The sequence below is a fragment of the Nyctereutes procyonoides genome, unplaced genomic scaffold (assembly GCF_905146905.1).
Source record: "Nyctereutes procyonoides isolate TBG_1078 unplaced genomic scaffold, NYPRO_anot_genome, whole genome shotgun sequence".
In the NCBI taxonomy this organism is placed as follows: Eukaryota; Metazoa; Chordata; class Mammalia; order Carnivora; family Canidae; genus Nyctereutes; species Nyctereutes procyonoides.
The window spans coordinates 32,770,064-32,787,561 of record NW_026575051.1 but is presented as its reverse complement, the minus strand read 5'-3'; the positions used below and the strand labels follow the sequence as shown (position 1 = coordinate 32,787,561).

General features: G+C 36.9%; 1 protein-coding gene across 1 annotated transcript in view; it reads right to left on the bottom strand.

Annotated features, from left to right (window-relative positions):
• The window catches only part of COL19A1 (collagen type XIX alpha 1 chain), a 303,786-nt gene that overhangs the window by 64,934 nt on the left and 221,354 nt on the right, over positions 1-17,498 (bottom strand). Inside the window, exons 17-19 of the mRNA XM_055329613.1 lie at positions 14,793-14,843; positions 7,575-7,619; positions 1,855-1,917 (exon numbers count right to left, since the gene is read on the bottom strand). Coding sequence (XP_055185588.1) covers positions 1,855-1,917; positions 7,575-7,619; positions 14,793-14,843 — 159 coding nt within the window. The remainder of the gene's footprint in view (positions 1-1,854; positions 1,918-7,574; positions 7,620-14,792; positions 14,844-17,498) is intronic.

Genomic DNA, 17,498 nt, shown 5'->3' with positions numbered 1-17,498 from the left:
ATTTCAGGGTTAATTTGTTACCTAGCATAACCTTGCCTACTATAATATGCCCTGTATCTAACCAATGTGATTAAATATCTTATTATTGTTTATTTGCTAAATATTAGATCAGGGCTTTATTTATATTCTTATCTGTCAGCCTTAAATTCAAAAATTCTACTTGATTTTTAAGATAAGAGATGATATTTAGATATGAGCAACAGGCCTCATTGCTTATATAACTGCTTATTTTTGCTCATGTCCCTTGCTTATCTCAGGCTTACTTAGAGCCACTGTGAATCCACATTGATTAAAGCAACAAGTTAAAAGCAAAACAAAACAAAACTAGGAGCCTGGTCATCTCAAGACTTGATATTTAGTCCTAGTTCCAATGGTTACTATCTGGTCAAGTCACTTGCCTTTGAAGAACTTCTATTTCTTGATCTGTAAACTCATCTATAACTATAAGCTCTAACATGTGATGCATATAGTCATATTCCAAATATCCAGTAGTGAAGGAGAAACTTCCATTAAGGATAAATGGTTCAGAATCCAAATTTCGATGAAAACCATTTCTCTTTTGGGGCCTTCTGTTTATTTTGCCAAGTCAAGTCCGGATTCTGTTCTGGGATAGAAAGGTTGAGACCACAAAGAGCTAAAGTACTCTCTATAATAATGTAAAAATGTGTTTCTCGTATGTGGGGGGCAGAGAGGAAAGCAGGCAAAGATGTTCAGTAGTTCCCCCTTATCTGTGATTCCCTTTTCCATGATTTGTTATCGACGGTTGACTGCAGTCTAGAAGTGGATGATCCTCCTTCTGATGAATCAACAGGTCAGTAGTATCCTAATGCTATGTCAACATGCCAATGTCATGCACCTCACTTAATCTCATCATGTAGGCATTTTATCATCTCACATAATCACAACAAGAAGAGTAAATACAGAGAAGATACTCTCATTGTCAAACATGTCCTATGCAGATACACAAACAAATTTTGGCTTTGTAATATTAAATGCGTTTCATACTGTTTCCATCTGGCACACAGACATTTTAGTGACCTCTGCATTCACTATCCCTGCTAAACCAATGTCCTTTGTTCCCTCTGACAAGGAAAAAGGGAAAATTGATTTTTTAAAAAATATTATACTTTTTAATAAAGATGAAACATGGAAGTCTGATTCTTGCCATTTCTTATGGGCTGCAGTAGGTTGTTTTTGTCTTTTAGCAGAGTTTTAAAAAGTTATTTTTAACTAGAATTCATGTAATCTTTTAAGCTAGTCTGATTTGGATATAAATGATAATTTAGGTTTTCTTCTACCACAAGAACTAAATCTTGAAAGAAAGTGGTCTCAGTAATACTGAAAAGTGGCTTGAGAAGGTACTTTGATCTTATAAAAACTAAGGAAGGAAAATAACTTCAGAAAGTATACTAAGAGCATATAGATACACATTTCTAATTTCTTAGATACATTAGGTCTAATCTCTTGATATATTGACTTTATTATTTATTATAGCTGTACTGTTTAGTTATAGCAGGGCAGCTTAGTAATTTTTAAACTCTGGTTTCTATAATCAGCCTACCTAAGTGTGATTCATAGCTCTAACATTTATTAGCTGTGTGACCTAAGGCAAGTTACTTAATCTCTCTGGATCCCAGTTACCTCATGTGAAGAATAGAGGTGATAACAGCCTACCTATTTCATTTTTAAAAAATAGATTGAGTGACTTCATGCCTTGCATAGATATTTGATCTATTGTTGTTTGCCAAGGCAGGAGCAAACAAAGCTCATGGAACTGGGGCTGATTAGGAAAAAAGCTTTTAATTCTATTTTTAAAAAATATCCTTCTTTTGTCCTAAAAGCTTTCATACTTACCGATTCTCCTTTTTGACCTTTTGGGCCAATGGACCCCGGGAATCCTGGTTGTCCAGTTTCACCCTTTTGAGAAAAAGTAGAAGAGAGATTTTGCCTGAAGTCAGAAGAATACTGTTGGGTTCAGAGTGATTGCTTGTGCTCCTGTCAAGCATGGAATTTCTCTACTATCATCCAAGAGATCATAAACTAGTTCTGAAACTAGTTAGACTGTTTGCGTGATAATGTATTTGTCAGCACTTCACAATGCCTTCAGCTCTTTCAGAAATCCATAATATTCATTATGATATTTAAAATTAATGTGAGATAAAAATTATTTTTCTTTTCTTTTTTAATATATTTTTATTGGAGTTTGATTTGCCAACATATAGTATAACACCCAGTGCTCATCCCATCAAGTGCCCCCCTCAGTGCCCGTCACCCATTCTCCCCATCCCCCACCCACCTCCCTTTCCACCACCCCTTGTTCATTTCCCAGAGTTAGGAGTCTCTCATGTTCTATCACCCTCACTGATATTTCCCACTCAGTTTCTCTCCTTTCCCCTTTATTCCCTTTCACTATTTTAAAAAAACTATTTTTCAAGGAATGATGTCCAGAGAAGAAAACATGATAATTTTCTTGTTTTGCCAAAAAAAATTGTGTGTATAATCTTAAAGACACTATTACATTGTCATAATGATCTGGACTTATTTTTATCTCAGACACTTCTTTCTTTTTTTAGGCGGGGGAGGTGAAGGAGTGAGGGAGCCATAGGAAGAAAAGTGAATCTCTCAGCTGTTTCCGGCATTTATATGATCACTTAAATGACTGGCTGTGGACAAAGAAAGAATTCTTATAGATGTGGCAACAGCAGCTTAGGAATGTCTAAGATGTTCTGGTCAGAGATCTTGAAGAGGGGTTTGTACGTGACAAATAAAAAGTATTTTGAGGAAATACAATTGAGAAATAATAATGCGTAAAGGAAATAGATCACGAATCAGACTTTGGAGGAGTCCTAGTGTTGTGCTTCCTTTTAACATCTACTGAGATCTTTGAATACCACATGAGGGTTAAGGTAAACATAGCCACTGGAAGCTTTGTATATTGGCTTTATTCTAACCTCAAAAGCATTTTTGCAAATTGATGTTCACCATTGCATTTCTGGGCATATACCTTTCTCATACGTCTTGTATATTTTTTATTTTGAAAAAAAAATCTACATAAAACATAAGGTGGAATACATCAAACCTCTCTGTACCAGGCACCCAAAATGACAGAAATACAAACATTTACAAAGAAGAAATGTCCTGTATTTCCCCCTCTATTTCTATCCCAGAGGGAGCCACTCTCTTAAATGCACTATTTATATTCTCAGTTCATATTTTTTCACTTTTACTGCACATACATAATCATAAACAATATGTTACTTTGGATATTTAAAATGAATCCCATAAATAGCTTTATTTTATATATTATATTCTGTAACTTTTTCCACTCAAGGTTGTTTTTGATATCCTTTTCTATTAATACATATAAATCTAGTTCACTCGTTGTAACCACTGGATAGCATTCTTTTTTTTTTTTTTTTTGGATAGCATTCTATAATGTTAACATACCAGGGGTTTAACCAAGCCCCATTGATGGCTATTTGGGTTATCTCTAGATTTCTTTATTATAAACAAGGTTGCAGTGCACATCTTCATTTCTTTTCCCTTCTATGAATATGTTTATCTGTTTATTTTGAAGCCTCAAACAACAGGCTACCCAAAGTACTTCAAGCAAAAATTTATTACAGTCCTAAAAATGTTGGCTTATTTCCACTTTGCTATTGAAATCAATATCTTGTGACTTTACACTAGAGGAAGATGGAATTTGTCATATGTAATTGATAAACAAGATCGTATTTTTCAAAGGATTCTTCTAGATTTGTGGAATATATTTTGTAAAATTAATCTTGATTTTGTTAATATAAGCATTTTCCTTCTATCATCTAAATATCCAGTGTACAGTTATCAGTCCTATACTTACCACACTGTAGCAGAAGCCATTTTTTTCTAGTTATGATAAATTCTATCCAAAGTAAGAAGAGGGCAAAATTGGTAGATATATTTAAAAAGCAAACTGCTCTTGGTTTTAAAGACAAAATAAACAACTGGCCTTGTCTGAGAATTACAGTGTACAGAGTGACCTTCCTGTCTCTCATCTGCTATGTGTTAAAATTCACAGTGCAGGGGTGCTTGGGTGGCTAAGTAGGTTAAGAATCTGCCTTTGGTTCAGGTCATGATCTTGGGGTCCTGGGATGGAGCCGTTGGGCTCCCTGCTCAGTGGGAGTCTGCTTCTCCCTCTCCTTCTGCCCCTACTTGTGCACTTTCTCTCTCAAATAAATAAAATCTTTTAAAAAGTATCCCCAGTGCATAGGTGTGAAGGAAAAATATGCCTAGTAGTTAGACTGATCTGCAAAATATAATAGTAGAAATCAGAGAAAGGGTTCTAGGAATTACTATAAAAATCACATCCTCTTGATACCAAAGGGGAGAAGGAGATGATTGTATAAGGAAGAACAGTAATCATATTCATAGGGGCTATATGTTTGAACCCATGTAAATAAGTCTCCTTCAAATTATAGAGAAAGGACCCAACAAAGGCATGGGTCCATTTCTATGAATGGTTGCACTAAGAGGAAATCTTAGGGACCTATTCCCTCATATAAAATTCTGGAAACAAAAGCATTTCATACCTGATTTTTAGACATGGTTTTTCATATTTAAAATGAATGTTCAGTGATTTATCACTGTGGTAGGAGCTAGAAGACAAGTGATGAATTCACTCAACTTCAGAAAAAGCTGTCCTTTAATCTGACACTTTCAATGCTATTTGAAAAGCCTGTGCTGTTGAGGCTAAATCTTTTCCTTCTGGCAGTTGGCCCCAAAAGATACCTGCTAATTTCTTAGGCGTCCTTAGATATTCTGACACCTTATTCCACTGTCTGTATAAAGGAGCAGCTCTCCTTAAACTATTTGCAAATATGTTATTCCTTCACCACATGCTTCCAGTCTCATGAAAACTGCAGAGCAGAGATGATCATTTCAACACCAGTGGACTGGTCCCCTGGCTGCCGTAGTCTTTACTGCCATTTACCATTAATAGCCGCTAGTGTTCACTGGTGTTTCTCCTTGGATGTGGCTGCTAAGCCAGGAGTGATTTATGTGTAGATTCTACTGCTATTTGTGTTTGTCTTGGGGCTTCATTATAGTTTTGGGTTCTAAATGATAGGCTGGTTTTGTGATTCTATTTTGTATTGAGAAGTGATATACAGCAATCACAAGTCTCTTATGTGTTGAAATTGTACTACTGATTAAGTCTTTTGTTCAACCACGTAAAGTGAGTTCTTCTCTGTCAAAGTTATGGTGGGACACACAAAGCTGAGCCAGACCATGTGTTAAGGATGGCAATATTACTAATACCAAAGAGAGAGAAGTGAGGTTTTACAAGAAGAAAGAAAGTTTGGAGCGGATGAATAGAAAGGAACAAATCTTAAGTGTGAGCTTAATATGTGTCATGTATTGTACTTTTGGGTAAGTTCATCTCATCTCCTTTGATTTCAATCCTGCTGTCAGCTTTGTGTAGACACAATTATGCCCATTTTATGGATGAGGAAGCTGATACTCAGAGAAATGATTTTCCCAAGGAGACATAGCTGTTAATGGTACAATCAATTCTGACCTCAGGGCCCATGTTATTTCCACCACTCAGTGGTTTGCAATCCTGGTTGCCTGTTAGAATCATCTGAAGCACTTCTAAAATAGAATCATCTGGATTCAATATGGACTCCACCCCAGATCAACCTGATGGTATGGGCTTCACACCAAATCATATCTCTGGGCGTGAGGCCTGAGCACTGGTAATTTCTAAGGGCTCTCCAAATGATTCAATGTGCAGCCAGGGTCCACCAGTGTCCACCATAGGTGCAAGGAGAGATCTGTGAGGGCAGCTTGAGGGAGCTTTAAATTATTATGGTGACCCATGAACACCATTATAATTAAAAAAAATGTATTGATTCAGAACAGTTGCTAACCACTTAGTACCTATGTATAGGTAAAGGTGACTTCATTTTTCCAGCAAGTGCTATGCTTGTCTTTCAGTTTATTTTATGCATTATTTATTGGCAGAGTCTTTCTCCCGTTAATTAGAATTCTTACAAATCATTTCATAGGTACATTTATAACAGGTACTGCATCAAGTTCCCTGTGGACTCTTCTAGGTTATTTCTCTGGGTAGGAGGAGGGAAATTATCCCACTGGCTTTTTTCTAATTCCACTTAAGATTCTGAAGCAATTAGAATAGATTTTGAGCAGTAGAAAAGGTCCTTAGCATTTAAAATACACCTGTTTTACAGAATCAAATTTCTCAGCATTGAGGTCTTAAGAATTCCTAAGTAACATATGTTTCCTAATGAACATAGCAAAACAGAAGCCAGCTGTTTTGTTTCAATAAATGAATCATCATTTAAATACTTTAAAAGTGCCACAACACTCTTCTTTGCTCAGCTGTCCTATGTGACAAGCTTTGTGGCTTTTTCTCCCTGTTAGCCTGCATGTGTGCAGTAGTAATTGCTTAAAATGTAATGTGTTCGTTATGGTGGTGTAGAAATTCTGTAAGCTATCTGGTTACAGAAAATAATGCTTATGTACTAGCAGTAAAACCCTAGACACATAAATGCCTTATTATTGCTGTATAACCAATATTTCTTGGATATCTTTTTAAGAATGTCAAAGTTTTATTTATGTTTTTTGCAGAAAATTTCATTTTCAATGGTCAATCTAAAAGAAGTTCCTAGTTTCTGTTGAGACTATCTTTTAGCAGTATTTTCTGGTGATAGATGTATGATCTTTTGAATAGATTGGTTGCGCTGATTTATGAGGCACAGAAGTCATATTTTCTTGGATTCATGTCAAAATACCCTGCCCTCAATCAAGAGAATTTTTACTGGGTGAATGAATGGAAGTAGCACTCACAGGCCACATTCCCTCAGAGTATTTTCAGACCTACTCATCTCTGTCTGTAGATTTAATGTGCATTGTTTTTTCTGACAATGGCACATTCTCAGTGAATCCAAGGTCATCACAATTTCAGAATCAAACCAGAGTGAAACATCTTTCTGAGTGGGCAAGTGAATCTGTCATCTTCACATCTCATATAATTAAACTGCTGATGGATGGCGATGAGGACGCAATGGAAATTCATCAGAGTTTTCATTTTAAAACTGTTTTGAAATAATAATTTGGTTAACCTATGATTGTACACCATAAACCCCACCAAAAGAAAAATGCCCCCACAACAGCTTATGTTTGGATACTTAAGAAGCCACAAAAATAGGGAGCCTGAGCCTGAGCCTGAGGCACTTTGCTAGAGGGATCTTCAGATGGTTTTTGCCACCTACACAGATTCATGAAACATCGTTTTATGAATTAAAGCTTGTGTTATAATTTCATTTTCCTTGTTACAGCTACTCCCCTTAGATATGTTCCCCTCCTTGCAGTCAACTGCTATTCAACAGTCTTCACCAAGGAACAGAGCCTCAGTGCCTAATCCTGCTGTCTGGTAAGGAGGCAGGGAGGCTCGTGCCCACTGAAGGCCGACTTCTCCAGGGACTCCACCCCATGTGGCAGCAGGACTGCCTCCCTCTCAAGTGGGAATGTATACATTGGTGTAAAACCCTGGATGCTTTGACAAATCTGATTACCTTCTCTCCTTTTGGGCCATGAGCTCCATATTCACCAAGGTTTCCCTAGGTTAAAGAAAATAAATATGTATTATTATACATATATATATATAAATTTTTTAAAGTCCATTTATTTTTAATACATTCAGCCCCTGCATTAAAATATAGTCAGATAACAGTGCTGCAATAGCTTTTTTATGATTACATTGCCTCTCTCACCTTCTGTGAAAAATTCCTGAAAAACTTCAACTTTGTAGACTCTATCTATCTTCTCTGTGACTTCTCCCCAGGAGATGATTTGGGAGAAATATCACACCTCCAAGGGCAAATTGTCACTTCTCGAAATTAATGCCTGGCAACTTCTTTTGGTCCCCAGCAAGTCCACGGATATGACACTGTAACATTATTAATGATATCTTTGTTGCTCACTATAATGGACATTCCATCAATTAACCTCTTGGCTGCACTCATCACACTCTTGACTTGTATCATATATCACTTTCGTAGTATCTTCCTATCTCTCTGATCTTTCCACTTCCTCCCTCACTTAAAGGGTAAATGTTGGATTTCCTTAGGACTCTATCCAGATTCTTTATTCTTGTGGCTCAACATTTTCTCTGGGGCACTCTTTGCTCCCATGGCTTAGGTATCATCTACACAAAGACAAATCTATAAACCCAGCATACATCTCTTTCTGAGTTTTGACCCACGTACTTAAATTTCTACTTGCTGTATTCACTTGTAAATTCTAAAAAAAAATTGTATTCGATAAGTTTGAAACTGGATTTAAAAAAGGCAACAATACATACACATATATGAGAGAGAAAGACAAGAGAAATATATCATGTTAGCACGCATTAGTCTAGAAGTGGGGTAGTAACAGTTGCCTTCTTCCTAATCTATCTCTAGAGTTACTTGTTAAAATTCATGGTTATTTCATTTTACAAGTGAAAAAAAATCAAGAAAGAAAATCTGAATTCATCCTCTCCCTTCTGTAGAAGTTTTCCTTCTTCCATCTGAGTATCATTGTTAAGGCTACCCTCCTCCTTTTCCTCAAATCCATCAGTCATTCAGTCTGGCTGCCTCTGTTTCTCAAGTCTCTTCACTTCACACTACCTACCTTCACTCCAGGAAAGTCATCACCATGTCTTGCCAGGACTACTGCAGTAGCTCCCTAATTGACATTCTATAATCCACTCTTGCTCCCCACACACCTACATTTTCTATATAAGGTCAGGGAGATATCTTTAAGACATCCTGAGCCCCTTCCTTCTAAATCTTAACAAAGCTACCAAAGTCCAATGTGCCTTAAATTCATTTCCCTTTCCAGAATCATGGCAGCCACTGTTCTCCCTCAGAATTTCCAGCTTTATTAGCCTTCTTTTGGTTTCTTACATGGACCAAGATACTTCCCATTTTAACCTCTAGGTCAACATTCTGTCCTCACCCATCTTCCAGTTAGCAACTACTCATCCCTCAGGAGTTGATAAAATGCCATTCATGGAAGTTTCCTGCAGGTCTCCCAGATAGGTTCCCCTCTCATACCTTTTCATTGGATTTTGTATTTTTCCCTTATAGTTTTCTGTGTCTTTTTAAAGAATCTTGCACCTTTTGCACTAGAATGTAAGCTCCATGATGACCTAGAATTAAATGCCCTATTTCTAGCACAGTACTTAACATACAGGAAACAATTAATATCTGTTGAATAAATAAACCTAAAATTCTAACTTATGTGATTTTCCTATTAAATATTTTAAATTAAAGTATATGTGTTGGGAGAAAAAAGTAGAGGAACATTTAAATAACAAAAACATTAGAGGCACACATTCAGATCACTGTTGCTATAATTTGGCATCTTAAATATGCCTTCCATGATATTCATACTACTTCAATCAAAAATAAGTAGTTTATAACTGCTATTATTGTTGGTCTTGTGACAGACATTTCTCATTTTTCCTGTTTAACTTTGATCTGAGATGTCTAAGTTGAAAATAAAAATTGTATTTTCAAAGTCCTGAGCTGTAAATTATTATACAAGGACATATTTGAAAATGAGCTTGTGCTTAAGGCAGGAAATTTTGGGGAAGCTGGGACATACTTTGGTTTATGACATGACTTATCAAGAGATAGTCTTGGATTTGGAGGCCCCATGCTCTTGAATTGCAGAAGCAGAAGAGTACCCAAAGTGCATTTGGGTGAGAGCATATTACAATATAGCATCTTGGTTTAGATCCTACTCCCATCACACCTCCTAACAACCTACAAGATATCAGAGATGCTGTAAATGGGCTGAAAAATTGCCTCTATAGCACCAGCTCGTATTATTCTATCCATAAGTTCTATTGTTCTAAAATCTTCAATTTTTCATTGGCTTTCACACTCAAAGGAAAAAACAGGGGTATTTCCTGCCTACCAGAGCCCCATATGTTTGCTTCATTCAATAATAGGCCAGAAAATCCATCTAATCAAGGATCCTCAGTGGCCTCTGGAGCTGTTCTCCACTCTTGGGCTAACAGTACTCAAGGCAAATTTGACCTTGAACTTCAGTAGCACTGACATATAAGATTTTGCTCTCCATTTTCTACAAGCTAACTAAGTGTACCAGACAACTACTTGGCTTTACAGAAATAATAAGAGACGTAGTTCTTGTGTTTCCGGAATCTAGCATTCTGCCATAGATACTATTGTAATTTTATTAGGTCATTTGTACTTTGGTACCATGTTATTTGAATGGGTTTTTATATGCTTTTTGAATAAATATAATAGTTTACATGTTTTTTTTTTCCCCCTTCACCTGCTTCCTCTAATGGCTAGCCATTCACAGGTTGGCTGTGATTCGTTCCACAATACAGCCATAACGATTCCCAAGTTCTTTTTTTCTTTTTTAAAGATTTATTTATTTATTCATGAGAGACACACACACACACAGAGAAGCAGGCTCCATGCAGGGAGCCCAATGCGGGACTCGATCCCTGGTCTCCAGGGTCACACCCTGGGCAGGCATCAAATTGCTGAGCTACCTGAGCTGCCCTAGTTTACATGGTTTTAAATGTGTTTATTTAACATATCCTCTGGTGAAGTGATTATGGTTATAATATGGGGAGGATGCTAATCTGCCTGGCCATTTCAAGAATTTGGGGATGTAAGAATACGTCCTTTGTTCTCTTGTGGGAAATGATGAATGGAACTTTGAAACTTACTGTCAGGCCAATGGGAAGACTCAAGCTATTACATTTAACTAGGAGAAGGTATTCTCTGAAAAGAAGGGGATGTACCTGGACATGGACAGGTTGAATCACAGGAGATGGTTCATAGGAAGAGTCAGGGAATTGGGATTTAAATTTTATTTCAGGATCTTCTGGGCCTAGAAGGGTTGCTTTTAGTATCTCTAAGGAAGCCTTCACTTTCTAGGCCATGGTTGGGTTTCACTCACTTTTGGAAAGACCTTGAATGTTGGATTTTTGGAGAAAGATTTTCTGTCCTTTCTGTCTGTGGGTATTAAAATGAAGTTATGATTTGATACTTGAAAGAAAAATAGATTATTTTGCTAGAAAATTGTTTTTTTTTTTTTTTTTGGATCAACAATTTGAAGAAGTGAATACTAGAACTGTTTGCTGGGAGGCACAGCATCAGTCTCTAACAGCTGAGACTGATTCTCTGCAAATTGCACCGCGTGTGGTGATGTAAGATGACACAACTATACATTTTCAATGTGCATCTTTAAAAACAATATCAAATGTCAAATCCTCCCGTTCTTGGCCTCCACCGATAACACTTTTTTCCCCATCTAGACTGTTGTGAGAGGCTCTGAATCAGATGGCTTTAGCAGTTGACAGAGCCTATCAAATTTTTATTAAAATCCCCAGAGTTGGAGGCAATGAAGAGCAGTTTGTTGGACTGTGAGCAGATTTTCCTTAAGGGGAAGAATATTCTCAGCATTGTTGCTTTGTTTTGCAAACAATCTTACAGAGTGGGAGCAGCTGTTTGTAAATTATTTTTGTGATGGAGAGGGAAATCTTCTACCTTTTATTCTTTGCAGCCTCAAATGGGCATGCAAGAATACATATAAACACATTTATATAATCTTCCCAACCTTCCTCCTCAGTATCTCTCTATTCCTTCCTTTCTTCCCTCCCTCCCAATTCCCTTTGTGATTTGTGCCATGAGGGGAGAAGGTTTCTTATGCTTAAGCTTTTCCCATCAGATGACATAAAGAAAACTATAGGGGAAATGACCAACTCCTGTACAGGGACCACAGGACGGGTCCTTGGCACTTGAGGAGTCCTGGGATGATGGAATGAACTGTGGGCTCTTCTAGTTTAGAATTGGGAGGAGGAGTGTGTGAGTTGCCTGCTGCTCATCCTTGCATGCGTGGCTGCTGAAGCAGCATCCAGGCTGCATGGCTGAGAGCAGAGTTGCTGAGGTCCAGGACTCAAGAGCAGACGTTACATAAATCAATGCCAATTTAAAAGGGAAGATTATTTTAACCTTGGAAAATTATTTTAACCTTGGAATATCACTTTGTATGTCTCAATACATGGTCCATCATTTAATCTCCAGGAAAGTTTCACTTATGTTTCTCTCTCTCTCTCTCTCTCTCTCTCTCCTCTTATATGCTACAGCCAGACAATCAGGCATGCAATGAATTACAAATGAAACCACCTTAGTCTCCAAAACAGATGGGGGCAGGTGGGTGAAGTCAGTGTCAAGTGAAAACATGCATCTTGCATTTGGCCCTTTCCTTTGTGAAGCTGAGGGGGAGGATAAAATGGTTATCATCTAGAAATACTCGTCAGTGTCAGTATTGAGAAGGTGGGCCCTACCTTCCCCATGCATTCTGGTGGGGGCTCATAAAAGAGCTCTACTCTCAGAGTGAAATAGTAAAGTCTTTGTGAAGCTACTTTCCATTAATTCCCAGATGGGCCTAAAAATCTTTTAATGTCAGGTGGTTATAATGCATCGTTCCAGGCAGGAAAGCTATGGTTTCTTCTCTCTAACCAGTTAGGCTCCAGCTCCAAAACCACATTTTGAGCACATAATGGATTATATCCCTGTGAGCCTCAGTCATCTAACGGCAATAAGGATACATAGCTGGAGTTATTTTAGTCAAGACAATAGCTAAGTTCAAAGTCCTGGTTTATTACTGGCAAGACTCTCCATTTGCCTGCTCTGGTCAGCCCCCATTTTTTTTTTTTTTGAAATATAACCTTAAAGCTAAAAAATTTACATTCTCAACTTTAGACTAAACTATAAATGCTTCATATATCTTCATTTAAGGGAAAACTGACTCATCGGCAAGATAAACTATATATAGAAGTAGTTTTGGGAGACCTGTTAAGATATAAGCTTTAAAAGTTTTGCAAGAGATAGCAAATATTTAAGTAGCTGAGTAGCAGCTTGGTAAATTTTATACCAAAGGTGATGGTAATAGAGTGTGTTCTTTAAGTTTTTCTAGCTGACACTGTGACATCAGAGCCAACTCATTCTCATTATTTTGAAGCATTTATGATAAATCCTATTTTGTGACAGCAGGTGCTATTACAGAGAAAGCATTGTACTTTAACTGATTAATTTTAGATATGCTTCACTTTTCTTTCCACTTGTGCCAAGCTCTAATGTTTTGAAAAAGCTGGTATAGATTTATTCAGAAAAATGTTTAATAGAGAATCATAAAATATACCCCAAACCTTCCTAATAGAATACTCCCTAGAAAATATAAGTAAATGAGAAAATTTAAGACAGGATCACTTAGGAAGTACAACAAGCTTTCCACATTTTCTATAGTCTTTATGTTGAATTTAATTTGATCAAAGAAGAATTGGGATTTTTTCAAACTAATTAACTCATCATTTAATAAACACTTTTCTGAGCACCTGCTATCTTCAGGGTCTTTGCTAGCATATAACATTTCTCTGGGATTTCTAAACAGAGAAGAATGACAGTAGTCAGAGGAATTTATTAAAAGGGAGAGCAAGAATATAGAAGAAAGACATAAAGGGGGGTGTCTCTGAACTTGTTTTTGTGAAGGAGCACAATTATCTACTAGTACCATATCAACAACAAGCTATCATGTATAGAAGGGATCCTAGTCGGTGGACACAATGCTTCATGCCAAATGATAAGACCTCAAATACTTGTAATTAAATGATAGGTCAATCAATGGTCTCACTTAGGTCTCTGGTTCTTACTTCACTAGCAACACACATGTCCCCCCGACCCCCCATTGTGTTTCCTTAAAGAACAGAGCAAAACAGGCTTGCCTTTTGCCACTCTGGTACTTCCATGTCATTATTCCATCTATTTTTATTTTTTTATTTTTTTATTTTTTTATTGGAGTTCAATTTGCCAACATATAGCATATCACCCAGTGCTCATCCTGTCAAGTGCCCCCTCCATGCCAGTCACCCAGTCACCCCAACCCCCCACCCACCTCCCATCCACTACCTCTTGTTTGTTTTCCAGAATTAGGAGTCTCTCATGTTCTGTCTCCCTCACTGATATTTCCCACTCATTTTCTCTCCTTTCCTCTTTAATCCCTTTCACTGTTTTTTATATTCCCCAAATGAATGAGACCATGTAATGTTTGTCCTTCTCTGATTGACTTATTTCATTCAGCGTAATACCCTCCAGTTCCATCCATCTCGATGCCTGCACCCCAATGTTTATAGCAGCAATGTCCACAATAGCCAAACTGTGGAAGGAGCCTCGGTGCCCATCGAAAGATGAATAGATAAAGAAGCTATTCCATCTATCTTGATTGTAATTTAGAAACCTTGGGGAAGTGGTTCCCCTTAAAGTGGCTTCTCCCTGAAAGGTGGGGGACTCCCAGTCTTGACCTATGGTATGTAAAAGTTTGCCTGAGGTTTTAGCATAGCAGCAATTGGTTTTGATAAGAAATCTATCACCTATTGTGCTATTTGAGCTTCAAAGCAGCAAATAATCTATTTCAACCCTCTGGGAAACTGGATATATGACAATATCAATAGTGAAATATGATGTTTGCATTAATTTTTTGCATGAAGTTTTGTAAACTTTGAAGTAATTTTTTTAATCTATAAAAATAATATGCTGGTTTTGTAAAAAGATGCTGAGCAAAATACATTTTTTGAAACATATTTTCAGTGAGGAAAGAGATTATGGGACCATGTTTCATGAACAGTTAGGAAATACTAGTTTTTTTTTTAACATGATTACATAAAATCTCTGTGTATCTAAGATGGTGAAAGAGAGAAGCCATACCTTGTTATAATATCCAAGAGTCTGTTGTACTCCTTGTATTCCAGGAGGTCCCTATATTAGAAATAAATCAAAGAGAAGGTATTTACCAAAACAAAGTGAATTTAAATAATGTATCTAAGAATTCTTAAAATCTTAGAGTTAAGAAAAAGGAAGAGTATGTTTTGTCAAATATTCTAATTAATAGAGAATTACAGGGGCAATAACATATCAAGTTCCTAAGGTATTTCTAGGTTAAATCCTGCATGAATCCAAAAAGAGGTCCTAAGTGGGAATGAGTAACATTTTACCATAAGGTCAGCCATCAGCATATTCTTTATTAAAAAATATTGTACCTGTAAAACTCCTCCAGGGAAGAGGTTGTAGCTTCAGTTTATTTTTGACAGTTCTCACAGGGCTTTGATCAATATATTATAGAAATGTGTGCCCATGTGTTACTAACTTAGAAAATATGGAAAGGATATTTCTTCAATTTTCAATAAATTGCTTTGTTCTCTTGAATTGGTGAGTGTAAATGGCTGCACATGAACTTTCAGACCAGAAAAATATGTCTGCTCAAAAACCTCAGATTTAAGACATTCAAATGCTCATTGTCTTCAGTTGACATGGAGTGTTCACTAAGCACTATGCTGAGCTTTGGGTAGACAGGGAAGAAGATGTTTGTCCCGAGAACTTCCAGATAGAGAAAAAGAGAAGAGTTTCTGAATTTTCAGGGATTACATTTTGGGGAGAGGGTGAAAAGAAAATACAAAGCTTAGCATTATTTTAAATCAAGTAGTTCAAGCCAAGAGAGAGTCAGCAATGTCAGAGAAGAGACTGCATATTTCATCTAGACCTCGAAAACTCAGAGGAGAGAAAATATTACAGAGGCCAAGTTCTTTACATTTTACCTCAGAAGATAACACAAAGAAGATTATGACTGAGCAAATCAAATATCACTGTTATACAAAAATTATTTTCTTTACAAGGGAATAGAAACTGAAAAGTGGAGAAAATTTTAAGGAACAATTACTAGCTGTACTCACTGATGTGGGTAACATTATAAGTATGTTGAAAAAATTAAAGTTGGTTAACATTTATGACTGGCATTTGTTATGTACAGTTTATGTCTGAAGGTCTTTTCTAATGTGAAACCTTTGCATTGTGCCACTAAATGCAGAGGACACAATGATGTAATGATGGATGTCTGCAAGCAGGCTGATATAACTCTTGAGAAAATAATAGGCCTCACGAGTAACAGAGCTGAGTATGATTGGAAAGACAAATGATGCTGTTACTTTGCTAAAATAAAAACAGAGCTAATGTCAGAAGAGGATTCTCATGGCACTATATTTTTTTCCTGTTCTTTTCCTATCAGCCAGGGTTGTGTAATCTAGGTCATTTAGATGAAATAATGAGGAAAGCAATCATTGGGTTGGGAGTTGTGAAAAATTTCTAGCCAAGAAGATGCAAATTAAAAACTCATTCTTGAAAATCAGGAAACATGAGATGCCTTACACATTGATCCTTCTGCAGCTATATAATGGGGCAAGGAGAAATTTTAGATATCACGTGTAGTAGCATCAACAGGTAACTGATGGGTATATGCACAGCAAGCATTTGGTGAATGGTGAATTTGTGTTGAGAATAAGGCCAGTTAGATAAAAGAATAGTGATGTGGTGGGTAAATTTAGCTTCATAGACATTCATCCCAGTTGAAAGTATTAAAAAATTAGGGCTCCTAAATATAGCAGAATAATATAGTCTCTCAAATAGAGCAGAAGAATCAATCAAATGAGAATAGCAAACATTTATATAGTACTTATTGTGTGCAAGGCATTATACCAGAGATTTTATGTAGATTAACTCATTTAATCCCTACAGTGACACTGAGAGATATATACCATCATTATTTCCAGTTCACAGATACAGGAAATGAGGGTTAGAAATTGTTAACTGGCCCAAGGTCACCCCGCTGGTAAATGTCAGGACTAGTACTTAACACAGGCAGCCTGAAACCAAACTCAATTCTCATCTACTATCCTATCTTAACTTAAAAGCACACTCATAGCCTAAAATAATTTTGTAGTAATTTTTTTATCATGTTGACTGTGCCCTAGAGAATCTTGCGTGATCACTTTTCCATGTTCTACTTAACATACTGAAACTGAAAAAAAATCAACAGAACCTGTATTTAGCACTTCTGAGCCAGCACTGTGATTGGTGCAGGAGGGGAAGACACAAGCACTTTGTAACTATAGTCCCACTGTATAGATGAAGGAGGCCCCTCTAACTATTCTTTTCATCTCCCATCTATCTTCATATATTCTTAGAACCCATGATAAGGATATCATGCCTAAATCTTCCCCAAATTTCTCCCAACCCAAAGCTATACTCAAAATGCATCTTATCTTTGTTTGCAGAGGCTGGGAGAGAAGGTGGTCAAAAAATATAAAAAGTGGGAGCCTGCAACGAGGTTTTGGAAGGCAGTATGGAAAAATATACAGGAGAGTGAACAGCGTGGTAAGGGTTACATGGCACAAAACAGTAGCATGGATGAGAATAGTAAAAATAATAGAATGGAAAAAATTGGGTGAGAATTAAGTTTGATCTTTTACAGACTGGTTATCTGCCCACAGTGTATAGTTGTATTACGCAAACCCAAACCTAGGATCCTGATCTTGCTGTAGAGCATACTACTGGGGGTAGGGTAGTAGGACTCAATGCTGT